Consider the following 14,806-nt stretch of genomic DNA (forward strand, 5'->3'; position numbering starts at 1 on the left):
ATTGTCTTTTATAATAAGTGTGGCAATTTGTCAAGTGTAACTTGAAACAAACTTTAGCCTGAATTAAGTTTCTTTTTTTTCTGAACTGGTTGCATATGCCATCTGCTGTCCAAATTACAGAAATGCTGAATGAATTCTGTAGTTACAGATAACATCTAATAGATCTTTTCTTAATGTTTTTGTTATCTTACCATAATTACATGGTAAGCTTCTAACGTAATGTAATTCCAAAATGTAAAGCTTCTAATACTGGTGGGGTTTTTTGGTTTGGGGTGGTTTTTTTTGGTCACTTGTTTTTTGTTTTGTTTCTGTTTTACTTTCTAATATTTGAATAATGAAAATAAATTAACTTTTCTAATATCGTGGTTGAATGGATCCAGAGGAAAATTAAGGATGTAGAAGACTGAGATCTCTCATGATGGAGGGGAAAGAACAGTATGCTACTTTTTAATGATATAATGAAAGGATTCTAATGATTTTTTGATTTTTCAGGTAATGAAGGAAGTCCAAAGTGCACTGAACACAGCAGCTGCAGATGACAGTAAACTCGTGCTGTTTAGTGCAGTTGGTAGCATTTTCTGCTGTGGTCTTGATTTTATTTATTTTATACGACGCTTAACAGATGATAGAAAAAAGGAAAGCACTAAGATGGCAGAAGCTATTAGGTATGTAAAGCTATCTTCAATCATCTGAATGGGTATTTTTCATTGTGTAGTCTGGTTTGCTTTATCTATGCTATTTCAAAAGTCTCTAATTCAACAAGACCTCAGATGTTCACCTGCTGTGTGATAAGTGTGCAGCACTTCTTCATGCTCCCTGGCCATTTCTATTTGGGTTGTCATTTCATGCATCACTATTTATACCATTAAAATTTTACTATGAAAACTGGCATTATGATAATATTTCTCCAGTTGAAACCAATTTTAAAAGACTTAAACAGCCATGGAGTTTCTGGAAAACTAATTTAACACACAAGACAAAAGATGTGCACTGAATGAGTAAAGATACAGTGCCTACAGAGCAGTGGAATGATGGATATTTCACAGAATTAGACTAATAGTAGTGAACATCATCCCAGTGCTAGGTTCCAAACCTAATGTTTAAATAAAATGAGCTGAGCTACTACGAACTAGAAGAATGTTTACTGAAGAAATGTATGGATAAGTACAAGGAAGCAGATTATAATTTGAACACTCTGCTTTTGAAGGCTTGAGATCTTGGAATAGCTCTTGCACGTTTCCAGAATACTAACACTCCTTCAGAGACCTATGTTCAGTAGTTACCAATATGTCTCTGAACTTTAAAATTATGAGTAAATCCTTTTTTTTTTTTTTTTTTTTAAGTAAGAACCCTACATTCAGCATCTAAAACTAAAATGAAAATTTACCTGTTGTTCAGAGCACAGGATTGCTTCACAGGTGCTGACTCAACTGTATGATGTACAATGTATTCTACGCAGACCTCAGAATTTAAGAGTCATGTACTTGCACTAAACATGTACAATTTTATCATTATATGTGATAGCTATTAGCTAAGAAATGTCAGCATCTTTCTTTTGAAGTGCTGAAATTCTCCCATCCATGTTTCATATCTGTATTTTTACTAAGAATATCTCAAAGATATTTAGTGTTTCAGAGCAGAGAAACACTTAAGTATCCATACTGGAATGAACTGTCTTTTTGTGTCAGTGAGGATGAGAACACACGTTTGTAACTTTATAGCACAACACATCATCTAAGAGGGAGCTGTGAGGCACAGGAATATACCACAAATGCTTCTGTATCAAGGAAGGAAACTCCATAACCTCACTGGTAATCTGTGCCTGTGCTCAGTCACACTGCCAGTAAAGAAGTGCTCCCTGATGTTTGGATGGTACCTCCTGTGTTTTAGTTCATACCCATGGCTTCTTGTCCTGGTGCTGGGCACCACTGAGAATAGTCTGGCTCTGTCCTCTTTGCACCCTCCCTTCAGGTGTTTGTACATATCGATAAGATCCACCCCACCGCAAGCCTTCTCTTCTCCAGGCTCAACAGTCCCAGCTCTCAGCCTTTCCTCATAGATTTGCTGCAGTCCTTTAATCAGGTTTGTGGCCCTCCGTTGGACCCTGTCATGTATACCCACATCTCTCTTTTACTGGGGAGCACAGAACAGAGCACAATATCCCAGTGCTGAGCAAGGGTGATGGATCACCTCCCTTGACCTGCTGGTGAAGCTCCTCGTCACGCAGCACGTGATACCATTAGCCTCCTTTGCCACAAGGCAAGTGCTCAACCTGGTGTTCACCAGGGCCACCAGGTCCTTTCCTGCCAGGCTGCTTTTCTTCTGGTTGCCCCCCAGTGCCTGGGGCTGTTTCTCAGGTGTAAGACTTGGCACTTCCATTTGAGAGGCTCCTGTCAGCCCATTTCTCTAGCCTGTAGAGGTTCCTCTGGATGGCAGCATAACATTTTAGCATACCAGCTGCTCCTCCCAGTTTTTTGTCGTCAACAAAATTGCTGAGGTTATGCTAAACCCACTGTCCAGATCACGAATGAAGATGCTGAACAGATTGGACTAAGTATGCACTCCCAGGATACACCACTGGTAACTGACCTCCAAGCAGACTTTGTTCCACTGATCACCACCTGCTGGGCCCAGTCATTCAGCCAGTTTCCAGTCCACCTCACCATCTGCTCATTGAGTCCATACTCCATCAGCTTCCTTACGAGGGTTTTATGGAGGCACCAAAGCCTTTCTGAGGTCTAGGTAGACAACATGCACTGCTCTTCTCAAGTCATGTCAGGGCAGGCTATTATCAGATTGGTTTTGAAAGTGACATTACTGCAGAGATGAATTACTACTGAGTTCTCAAGGACTGCCATATTTTGCTTTTAATATGAGTGCATGTTTGTTTTTTTTTCTCTTCAGGAATTTTGTGAATACTTTTATTCAGTTTAAGAAACCTATTATTGTAGCAGTAAATGGCCCAGCCATTGGACTTGGAGCATCTATATTGCCTCTGTGTGATGTGGTTTGGGCTAATGAGAAGGCTTGGTTTCAGACACCGTACACTACTTTTGGACAAAGTCCAGATGGATGTTCATCCCTTACATTCCCCCGGATAATGGGCCTGGCTTCTGTAAGTAGCTTGCAGGGTAGGGGATGACAGCCTCACAATGCCATTGTGAAAATTTATCCAGAGTGATTTCAAGACCTTTTAACCTTTGCTGTGCTGTCTTTTATTTTTCTTTCTCTCCTGAGAACCTTTCATGAGAAACCAGTACTTACTCAGCTCCATGCTGTTACAACTTAGTTTACAAGTGAGTGCACAAACCAGAAGGCGTGGGACCTAATCCCATGTCCTGGGCCCCCTTCAGCCCTGACAGTGGAAGAAGGGGAAGATGCATGCCTGGATACCCTTTCCCTGCTGGTGCCTTGTGAGGCCCAGCCACCAGTGTCCTGCACTCAGTACAGCATCAAGGAGCGCAGCAGAGAGCGGGCTGGTCTGCACTTACATAGCAGGCCCTGTACCACCAGCTATCAGCAGTCTCGTGCTAGTTTGCAAAATAGTCAGTTCAGCTTTCATGCACCCATTATGCTCAAGAAGTTGTGTTGAACTTCCCTTCTTTGTAGGCCTCTGCTGATACTTAATATGAGCATGTTATGCAGGTAATACTCAGTCCAAATCATCCTTGTGATTTATTTGTTTTAGTTTTGTACTCTGTATTTACAGTAATTCTGGGTTGAAGTAACTGGTTATGCTTTGCATTGTTGCTGAAGCTATAAGCCACACGTTATTTAAGTTTCTCTTTTTTCTCACTTTCCAATTAGATGAAAGAATTACATGTAACAAAAAAGCTAATTAAAAATCTCTTATCTACATTATTTTAATGTTGTTTACTATTTTTATGCTGCATTCCTTGAAAGCTGAGACCTACATCCCATTCTAATTGAAACTGAATAGTAACAGTATGAAACAAGTGCTTGCAGATATATGTTTGTTCCTAAATAATAGTTTATAATAAAATCCAGTTTTTCCCTATAGGCATTTATTGATTTAAAAATACGATTTTGATATATTAAAAGCATCAGTTTGAACAGATCTTATAACTAATTGTGTGATGTCCAGATTTAGTATAGAAGACAAGGTAATTGAAGAAGGTAATTGAAACAGATTAATAGTTGTAAGAGTGTCTTTAATATCTTAGTGTGCTACAAACTACTGATTGTTCCTTTCCCTTTTTATTTGGCCATCCATCCATTCATTCATCCATTCATCCATCCGTTCCATCCATCCCTGTCCTTTAGAGATTTGTGGTTGTTACTTTTGCTTTCTTCAGAATTTGTATGAAAACACAAGAAGCTCTTCCCTAGCATACTCTTTCATGTGCCTTTGTGAGTGCTCTCATTGTTAAAGACTTATATGTAAAGCTTCCAGTGCTACCTATAAATGTATTAGAGAAAGTCCCATGCTTTAAGTCAGTTTCAGTGTGTTCTTTTTATAAGCAGCAACTATGTAGAAATGTTCAGTGGCAAGCTTGTTGGAAATATCTTTCCTGACCGGGTCGATCTTGGTTGTTGAGCAGTCTGTCATGGAGCTTTTTTTCACAGAACATGTTTGACATAAAGTTCACTACTGCGGGAAATTTAAAGCCCAGACCTCAGGATTCAAAACTGACTCTATACTGGGAATACCAGGAATCTCAGAAGGATTCTTAAACTTTGCTTTTGAGTTCTGAAAGCAATCTAGAATAGAGATTGTGCAGGCTGTTTTGGGAGCTGTGTTAATGCGTATGTGCTGTGGAGCTCTTGCTGTGGTTTTTTTTTTTTTTTTTTTTTTTGGTCCTAGCCATAAAGCACAGGAGCTGTATGATCAAGTTTCACACGCTGGGTTTTTGTGTCAGTCTTTAGCATGTGTGGCAGTATGACTTAAGCTTTTCTGTCAGTCATGAGGGATTCACGTTTCCTAGTGTGTATAGTTTACATCAGAGCCAGGATCTTGAGCACTGTAGAGACCGGCTGCCTCTCAACTGTACTGGGAGCATGGGAGAGCTGAGGCGCTCTGTGGCAGCAAGGGCCTGTGGGCTTGCATGGGAGGTTGCACATGAGCCTCACGGCACTTGCTGTAAATAGAGGGAAACTGAGACCAGTGGGTGTCCTAGTGAAGCATGAGGATTTCACAGTGGAAGGAGAAAGACAAACTAAATAGAAAATAAGAGTTGGTAATGAGAATGTGGTATTAATTATTTTTATCATCTTCATTTCTATTGCTGTATTATGTTTCTTGGAAAGTAAGCAACAAATGTGTTAAATTTCACCACAGATAGTCATCTAATCATGCCTTCTAAAACTTGTTTAGTGGTGGGTCTCCGGCATACGCTGTATGTAGATCAAAAGTGAAACATTCCCCTTCAAAATCTGTCAGCTGAAAACACTAATGAGAGTGCTCATTTCATGTAAGGCTTTCTGCTAACGCTGCATTACAGCTTGCAGAAATCAGATAACTGCACCACTAGTGTTTGTTGTTTTCACATTCAGGAGAAATGAGTCTTAGGAGGAAAAAAAAAAAAAGGTTTTATAGCATTAATTTTTTTTAACCTCATTATCAAAGATGCTTGTGAAGAAAATATAACTCACCAGTGAACTTAAAATTTCTGAGTTTCCTAACCCCCAATAGATTGACTTCACGTTTTGATCATCAATACCAAGTATCTTTTGAAATTATTTTGGATTTTTTTCTCAATTTCCGTAGGAAAATCTGTTCTTATTTTTCAGTCTAACTTGTATAGATCACTGATCTTTGGCTAGTGTTTCAAGTCAGTATCATTCATAAATAATTTGGAAAAGTAGAAGACATAGTTGTGATACTTCTGTTTGCTGGAACCTTTCAGAGAAAGTATAACTACAGGGATATATAACTTATGCCTTTGGTTTGACTTTTAAATAATAATAATAAATGTGAATCACAATTCTCTATATTAAGTTATGGAAGATGTAATAAACGTTATTTTTAAAAATCCTAAAAAAAACAACCTCTTTATACAAGCCTCTAATGGACTAGGAGTCAGTAACCAAGCTGCCACTAGAATGCAAGTTTTGTATTTCATTACAAAGGGGCACGTAATAGACAGCTGAGTGCTTAGATTTCTCTAACAGCCTCATTCCCCATATTCCAAGTGTCCAGTGATAGCTTTGTCATATTTTCAATGTAAATCAGTCATTTAAAAAAACAGTAAAACTGATTTTTTCAAGGTTGACAATTGCTCTGAGTTTTTAATCCTTCACTGGCTCTTTCTGTGCAAATGCCAAGGCAAACAAAAAGTTTAGGTGTTTATGTAATGTCAAAAAAGGTAGAATTAAAGCATAAGCATGAATGGTTGCAGGGTGATATTTTAACAGGGAAGCTGTTAAATAGTGAAGAGTGTGATTGCAAATCAAAACAATTTACAGACTTAGAGAAAAACTGCATACAATATATTACTCTATTCCACACCTTTTATTAATGCTTTTAAACTGTGTGTAAGGTCTTAAATAAGTGGGTGGGTTTTTCTTTCTTTTTTTTTTTTTTTGGTTGGTTTTGGTTTTTAGTAAGGCTGCTATTTAGAAAGAATTTCAGTTCAATAGTGAACTTCTAAATAAATGGGAATATTTGGATTATATCCTGTTCACTTAAGTGGATTTTGTACATTGAACTCTAAGATGAGCCAGCTATTTCAAATGCTGCATCATAAATGAAATACTATCGTGCTGGAGACCTTTGAGATGGGCTCAAAATAAACCATATAATTAGACTTCAAAAATATTCATTATTGAAAGAAAAAAAAAAAGCTGCAAAATATTTAACTTTGTGTTCCTTCCAAGACTGTCGGTTCCCAGGAGGTCTACTACCAAAACTGGCTTATCTCTATAACTTACAGATAATGTAGACTTTTTAGGAAGGATTTAGTTGCTACAACTAAAAGGCAAGCGACTTCAGTATCACTTTACAGGCCTGTCAGGCATTGTAACATATTCCTACATATATAGTTAATCAACTCTGAAATACTCCAAGAAAGCTGGAGCTTATCAACACTCATGACTAGGAAATGACGAAAGATGTTTATGCTTTTCATGCCTAATCATAGGCGTCTGTATTTTTATAACTATTGAAGTAGTATAGTCAACAGCATTGACCAAACCATCTGTAGGCAAGTCTTTGTCTTTCTTTAATAATTAAAAGTTGGAAGAGCCATAATCAAAGTACTTCAAAAATAGTGCAGGCATTTTCCTTATTTGTTTTGAGCATTTTTCTTTTAAAGAGTTTTGTCTCATTACATTTCATACCAGAAGTAACTTTTTATCCCTTCAGGCCAATGAAATGTTGTTCAGTGGGAGGAAGTTGACTGCGCAGGAAGCTTGTGCCAAAGGACTCGTCTCTCAAGTGTTTTGGCCAGGAACATTCACACAAGAAGTAATGGTTCGAATTAAGGAACTTGTCGCATGTAATTCAGTTGTAAGTGCCCTTTATTTTCTAACAATAAGGCTTCTTATAATTAGATAAATTAAAATTAATCTATTATTAGACTTATATCATCATGTTCTCCTTAAAAAAAAAAGTTTCATAACATGAGGACCACATTTTAGAAATATTAATGCCTTTTAACATTTGAACATATCTTGTTTTGTGGTTTTGTTTGTTTTTTTTTTAAAAAAGGTATCTTACTTCTCTTTATCATATGCGTTAATATATTGTGGTTAAGAACATAACATAACATTGGGCTACTTTATAAATATACTTTGTTTTTAATTTAAGTATAAATGGTATGGCATGTAAATCCAACTTACCCTAATTAACATAAGAAACAGTTGCCCTGAGAACTGAATAGAAATGGTATCTTGAGTTGTGATTTAAATTAATAAGGAAATTGGTAACTTAAAGAAATATTTGTAAACATAGAAAAATGCAGCCTTTGTCATTAGGCTGAACTTACAATTTTACCAATGATGCATAGGCATTCATGGTTTTGTGTGCTACTGGCAGTTGCATGACAGCTGGAACTACCAAAATTTGATGCTTTTTTTATGGGAAGAGAAAGTACAAATCAACTGTTCTGTGCATTAGAAATGCTAGACTTTGAAACAGAATAATAGTCTTCTAAGTGAAGAAGCAAACTTGAGACTTTTTTTTTTTGGTCTATTTTAGATACTATTATTTAAGCGTCAATGTCTGCCTGGTTATTAGAGCAGTTTTGGTTAATAGTTTTATAGTTGGCCTTCACCAAAGTGGAGTTGGCGTTTTCTCTAGTTACCAGTATAAAATCACGTATATGTATGCGTATTTATGGTTATTATTTTCATAATGGCTTGTATTTTTGTGCTTTATTAAGTTGTGTTGGTATAAGGTAAAGGAAACTGTATGACTGAGCAAGGATCCATAGGGTTATAGTATATGAAAAGATTGATAAGTGATAAGATTGATTAAATTTATAATCAACTTCATGGCTGTAAAAAAAAAAAAAAAAAAACACTGTGAGCACACAAGTTGCTCTGTTCTCCTGTAATACTGAACAAACTCTCTTCTCTATTCACCTAGGTACTTGAAGAATCCAAAGCTTTAGTACGTAATATCATGAAGGTGGACTTGGAACAAGCAAATGAAAAGGAGTGTGAAGTATTGAAGAAAATCTGGGGCTCAGCACAAGGGATGGACTCAATGTTAAAATACCTGCAGAGGAAAATTGATGAGTTCTGATGAGATGCCCATTGACACTGGAATTGTATTTCTTGGACATCAGGGCAAACAGCATATGCCCATTTAAAATCCTATATAAACTCACCCCTTGCTCAGCTTGGGAACAGCAGTGGAACTTCCCCCACCTTTTATTGTCAAGGGGTTTAAAAGTACTGTATCACTTAAATTTGAACAAAACTCCTTTCTCCCTGATTGTTACATGTATATATGCACATACATAATGTGTGTGCATATATATATATAAACTTTTTATATATAAGTATATATATATATAATGTGTGAGAGTGTGTATGTAGACACACACACACAAGAAGCTAAAAAATTATAGAGTGCACTACCAAACATCTCTTTAAAGGCTATAGTTTTTGTTATCTTTGGCTAGTACTGTATCAAATAGAGAATGGATTAAAAAGTGAATGGTGTTGCATTTATTTTCTGTGTGGCAGGGAAGTCTGGAATAACGCTTTTCTTTTTTCATTAGAATACAGAACTGAAACGGGTATTAGCCAGCCCTTACTTTCACTGCCCAACAAATCAGCTCAGATGTAAGGCATTGTCTCAGAAGAAGGTTGACATACCTCAACTAATGGAACACTCTAAATTTTTTCAGAATTGAACTCCAGAAAGATTAAATCACAAAAATCCCCCAAAAGAGAGTGTGCTCAGGATTAATGCTAAGAAAACACTCTATGCTTTTTTTCTGGGGGGAGGTATAGAGGGGTGGGAAGAAGGTGGCAGGAATACGTTTAATTCTTACCCAGACAGCATGAAGAAACCACTGTCTCTTGGGGAAGGGGAATGAGGGGAAGTGGAGGGGGAAGGAAAAAAAGACAAAAAAAGCTTGTTTTGCAGTATTAGTGAATCACTGAATATCTATGTATGAATATCCTAAGTTATAAGTTAGTTTAGTGGTTTTTTAATAGCCTCTGTTTCTTTCTTTTTTTTTTTTTTTAATAACTACATAAGTGCTTATGTTGCTGGGTGAGAATACTACTTTATATACATTTTTTTTTCCTATTTGCTGGTTTAATTGATGTATTACACCAAAAATGCATTTTATGTTCATAAATTTTAGGTTCACTTAGAATATATTATTTAATAAGTTAAAATTCTTTTGGCACACTATTAAGTAAAAAAAAAAAATTTAAAAAAACTACCTTATATTAGATGTTTAATGTTCTTTGTCTATGCTTTTTTATTATTTTAAATATACACTATATACAGTATGGTGTAAAAGAGTGCCCTGTGTAAATAGACCTATTTTGCATTCCTTTCAGGAGTGGTTATTGATTCCTGACTGCAGATATCTATAATTACTTGGGTATCTGTGCTTGCAATCTTAATGAATGTATTATGAAGAATGAAAAAGAAATCAAACCTTATTTTTGTACAGTTTTGAAGTTTTTAACTTGGAACTGACCCACCTCCCCTTCCCAGTGGAGAGCTGTACAGTGTGTAAATCTGCCTTTACCTTGGATTGGTACAGTATTTTTGCATCTGTGGGACCTACTTTTTTGTTCTAGTAGTTTAAACTATATATAAACTGTACAATCTGTAAAGTTTTTATAGAATAAATATTCAGCTGTGAAAACTGGTTAAATAAAACTAATATTTCTTAACACATTTTAAATGCGGTTCTTATATAGTTGTATTTTTCAAAGACAGTTCTGATTTTAAAGAAAGAGATGCATAAATGTTGCAAATTAGAGACTTTAATATTAAGGTTTTATTCTGTCAAATGTATATAAGCTCTTAACAGTTCCCATTGAAATGTTGAAAATTAATTTTTTTAAACTATATAGATATTTTCTCTTAGATAAGGTTGATAGGAAGACAACATTCAATAAGTCATTTGATTCTTATTTTTTTTGTTACAGTTTGCAAAAAAAATTACTGAATACTCTTTCATATCTCTTAAGAATGTATCATTTTCGCAATAATTCTGTGGTAAAGAAAGTGAGGATTCCCTACCTGAATTTGATTATATTGAAAGGGAGAAAGAAAGATACATTACAGAAAGTTCTGTAATGTTAAACATTTTTGAGTTTGACTCAAGTTGATATTCACATCCCTTTTCTTGCAGCTTGAAGAAGAATTTGGGCATAGATTGCATCTATTTCAGCTTGAGGATTATGTATGCTATTCTTAACCATGAATAAATTTCACTGAAACAGCCAGCTAGATCTGGAAATATTTAGAAGAATTATATCAGTTGAACATGTAGGCAATTCAAATGAAAAAAATAATTCCATTTGCTTCATTTTGTGTTGTTACTTTCAGTCAGGCTGTTACTATGACTCAATTTGCATATTAAGCTGTGAATAAATGAGAAAAAGTCCTTACTTCAGACCGCTTTGTATAGTCATTGCCACAGCTACATAGCTGTGTCACTGCGCAATTGCCCTACCTTTATATTAGAACCAGTAACTAACTTTACACTATTAAAAATATGCTGTCATTCATTAATGGCATACTTTTGTATATATCGGACTATAGAGATATCATTTCTATAGGAAAGTTCTGTCCAGTTCTCTTAGGTATAGGTCAGGAAATATCCTCAGTGTGCAATTGTTACTGATATGCACAACTTACCTGTGGAGGTTCTGAGGATGTTTTCATTTAAGATGAGAAGCATTCAGCAGAAATAGTAAATCTTAGTAATACCTTACTAAGGCATTTGTACTGAAGAGGTCATATAGGGAGTAAACAGGGTAGTTTTTTTATTTTAGTGTCTCTAAGATGAATATGTGGAAGCAATGTAAACTGAACATCTTACCCAACAGGAGAGGCCCATCCAGCAAGGTAGGCATCAGGTACTGAAGTAAAATGCAGTGTACCTGTTTTTCACATTCCCCTCACATCTGAATTGCTGCACTATCAGTCCACAAAAGCTACCTCCAATAGTTGCAGGTATGTGAATCTTCCATGGCTGCCTCTTCTTACAGGGCTTGAATTCTATTAATGATGATTTTTGAAAAGTTTACAGGTTTCCAAACACTTCAGGGGAAAAAAAAAAAAAAAAAGCACTTGTGAGGAAAAGTGGCAACACTGTGAAGATTTTCTACCAAATATCTAATAAGTAACACAGAACTTTTTTTTTTTTTTTTTGACAGCAGCTAAAATTAAAGTCCTCCAACCCACACAACTGAGGACCATATATTTGAATGGAACAACATTAAGGGTAGTTTAGTTTTTAGAAAACCATAACAGAATAAAAGACAGCAAAATGATGGCCTTCTAATAGCAATCAATCAATCATGAGATCATATAAAGTGACTCAAGACCTTTTAAAATTAGTGTTTTCTGTGCTTTTCTTCACAGAAGTCAGGTCTTTGTTTAGCCTGTTTCGCTGCTGAGGCTTGTATTGTTCTACACAAGCTTGCAATACTGCATAGGTAAATAAGCCTGAAGAATCAGATCTAGCTTCTGGTCCTTAAATGCAGCTGCAGCCACAAGGGATTGACTGGGCCCAAGGACAAGGGTGGAAAGACTGCTGAAGCCAGCATTACCTTCTAAGGCACTTTTTTGGAGTTGTAACTTCACAAAAGCAGTTGCACTTTAAGATGCCTTTTCTATGCTGATTCTGGTACTGATGTACTGGAGTGTGAACAACTTGTTCTAGGAAATTTTGGAGCCTCATAGGTTGTTGGACCCAGGTGCTAAGAACATAGAAACGATATCTTTCTGAATGTCTGAGAGAACTTCCATATGGTGTTTTTGTGGTTTTTCTTTTCTTTTTTTTTAAACAAGGAAGAAACTTTTTTTTTTTTTTTTTTTTACCCTTCAGGCACAAAGACAAATCACAAAACCTGCTTAGGTGTCAGACATCTAGCCAATGGCTAGTAGAATTTGGAAAGATGGTACTGGAATAGGAACTTGAGTTAGCTTTAACCTGGCTCAGTCTTGACCCCTAAGGCTCCTGTCAAGACTGTCTGCTACTGTAAGTGCTTTACTGTATTACACAATCCATGCTCTGTAAGGAATTCAGAATTCACTAGAGACAAATGAGAAAGCAACTATCAGTGTTGGTGCTGAAATATCAAAGTATGACAGGAACCTTAATAGTACAGTCTAGGAATCTCTCTGGGACATTCTAGTTCTCCTGAAGAAGGTACTATCACAGGCAGTAGCAAACAGCAACGGGTTAAGTACTGGCAATTGAACTGGGCAGGCCTTTGTGTATGCTTACTGCACAAAAAGTTCCATTACAATCAAATTTAGTTTTGGAATTAAATAAAGTTACTTTTCTCCTGGTCAGGAAACAGTACCAGGAAGACATGATTTGAACGTACTTGGAACTGTAGGAAAGCCACCTGCCACACCTTCTCTTGATTTGTTACTTTGGGAAAAACAGAAACTATAGCAAGGTTTTAGCTCTAGATAAGTTAACCTACAACAAAAGGTATTTGGGGCTAATTTCAAAAGCTGAACTTACCTTGAGGTCTTTTCTTTGTTCCAAGTTACTCATTTGCTTAAAGCCTGGATTTCAAGCAGTTTCCTTCAAGAAGTCCTTCACTGGATTGCTGATGTTGCTAAAGGGTACTTCTCTGTGCTCCAGAAACCGCACCATTATTGTTCTAAAAAAAAAAGAAGAATTTAATCCCCTTTTTAGGTGAGATCCTTTTGTTGAAGCTAGGCTTATTTGAAAGCAATTGAAAAAGGTGTTGAAATACATCAGTGCTCCACTATTTCATACTTTATCTAAACAGTGGGGAAAAATAGGACTGCAAACATCTAGGGATCAGGGCCATAAACAAAACATTTCTGGCTGAGTGGATGGGAGAGATGCTCTTCAATGAATCGAGCCAATAATCTACCTGGCTTGTTGGTGGGAAGTTGAAGTACTTCGTGTTCATCTGGGCTTTGACAAGTACACCTTTGATGAGAGTAGGAGGAAGGTGATACCTCTCAACTCAATTACAGTTAGCCTTATGAATTTCCATGCTAAGGAACTGCCAGCAGCTGTCAACACTCAGGCAGCCTTACAGTGCTATATCAGAGGCTGAGTTGGCAATGTTAGATCATGCAGCATGAGTGCTGTTACACTGAAGACTGCACACAGGTAAATTTTCCTTTCCAAAGGAAGCTGTAGCCATCAGGATGAGAGCCCCTGTATGGCATAAGATCACCATGTCATATACCTGTTCTGAAGAGCTGCTCACATTTCTCTAGAGAATACCTCAGTTACAGGTCTCTGCATTTTTTTTTTCTTACTCTTGAGGAACATGACTGGTGGATTGTCATACACCAGACTTTCAAACACAAGCAGGGAAATAAAGAAAAAAAAAAAAAAAAAAACAGAACATTGTGAGGCATTACCAGGATGTAGAGCAGTTTGACATGTAAAGATTTTGAAGTGCAATACAAAATGAGGTGATGGTGACACAGTCCTGTTGGTTCTCCTTAGTCCTCCTGCACAGGGAAAAATAAAACAAATAAGGGAAACTGGTAACCACCAAGACAGAGCAGGGAAGTATTTAAAACAGCAGCATGAAGAAATAAAGGAATAGCAGTTATGCTTTCTTAAGTCCTAATGTTAGAGGAGAGAAAGGCCAGGTGAACATTTACCTGTTCAATCCATCAGTGTAGAGTATGTTATCAGTACCTACAGCTAAACTCATGCAGACAAGCCTCACATTTGCAGTCCCTGGTCCTCGTGGGAGACTTCAACCACCCTCATATCTGCTTGAGGGATAACAGAGAAAAGAGAAGGCTCCAAGGGGTGAATTCATCAATGTATAGCAATACCTGAATGGAGGGTATACAGAAGATGAAGCCAGGCTCTTTTCAGTGGTGTCCTGTGACAGGGCAAGAGGCTGTAAGCACAAACATAGGAGGGTCCATCTGAACATCAGGGAATGCTTTTTCCAATGTCAGGTTGCCTGGAGAGAGTTGAGATCTTCAAAAGCCTCCTGGACAACCAGCTCCAGGTGGCCCTGCTTGGGCAGGGGAGTTGGACCAAACGACTTCCAGAGGTCTCCTCCAGCTTCAACTGTTCTGTGTTTCTGTGGGGAAAATAAAATAAATTTGTATTTATTTTCCAATGATACAAACATCATCCACAAATGATCTTTATGGCTAGAGCTGAAGGATCATCAG

The 14,806-nt window shown here is 36.8% G+C and overlaps 1 protein-coding gene and 1 long non-coding RNA gene across 4 annotated transcripts in view; one reads left to right on the top strand and one right to left on the bottom strand.

The window, feature by feature from the left end:
- CDYL (chromodomain Y like) overlaps window positions 1-10,337 on the top strand; it is a 103,680-nt gene extending 93,343 nt beyond the window's left edge. For both annotated transcript variants that reach the window (XM_027451619.3, XM_038174649.2), the window contains 4 exons: window positions 493-665; window positions 2,905-3,115; window positions 7,325-7,468; window positions 8,549-10,337. In XM_027451619.3, coding sequence (XP_027307420.1) covers window positions 493-665; window positions 2,905-3,115; window positions 7,325-7,468; window positions 8,549-8,707 — 687 coding nt within the window. In that variant the 3' untranslated portion in view covers window positions 8,708-10,337. The remainder of the gene's footprint in view (window positions 1-492; window positions 666-2,904; window positions 3,116-7,324; window positions 7,469-8,548) is intronic.
- LOC110354327 (uncharacterized) overlaps window positions 1-14,806 on the bottom strand; it is a 36,455-nt gene that overhangs the window by 12,757 nt on the left and 8,892 nt on the right. For both annotated transcript variants that reach the window (XR_011807790.1, XR_011807789.1), the window contains 4 exons: window positions 14,456-14,712; window positions 14,027-14,119; window positions 13,143-13,284; window positions 11,484-11,704 (listed from right to left, as the gene is read on the bottom strand). This is a non-coding gene — a long non-coding RNA (uncharacterized lncRNA). The remainder of the gene's footprint in view (window positions 1-11,483; window positions 11,705-13,142; window positions 13,285-14,026; window positions 14,120-14,455; window positions 14,713-14,806) is intronic.

This window comes from Anas platyrhynchos, chromosome 2, assembly GCF_047663525.1.
Source record: "Anas platyrhynchos isolate ZD024472 breed Pekin duck chromosome 2, IASCAAS_PekinDuck_T2T, whole genome shotgun sequence".
Classification (NCBI taxonomy): domain Eukaryota; kingdom Metazoa; phylum Chordata; class Aves; order Anseriformes; family Anatidae; genus Anas; species Anas platyrhynchos.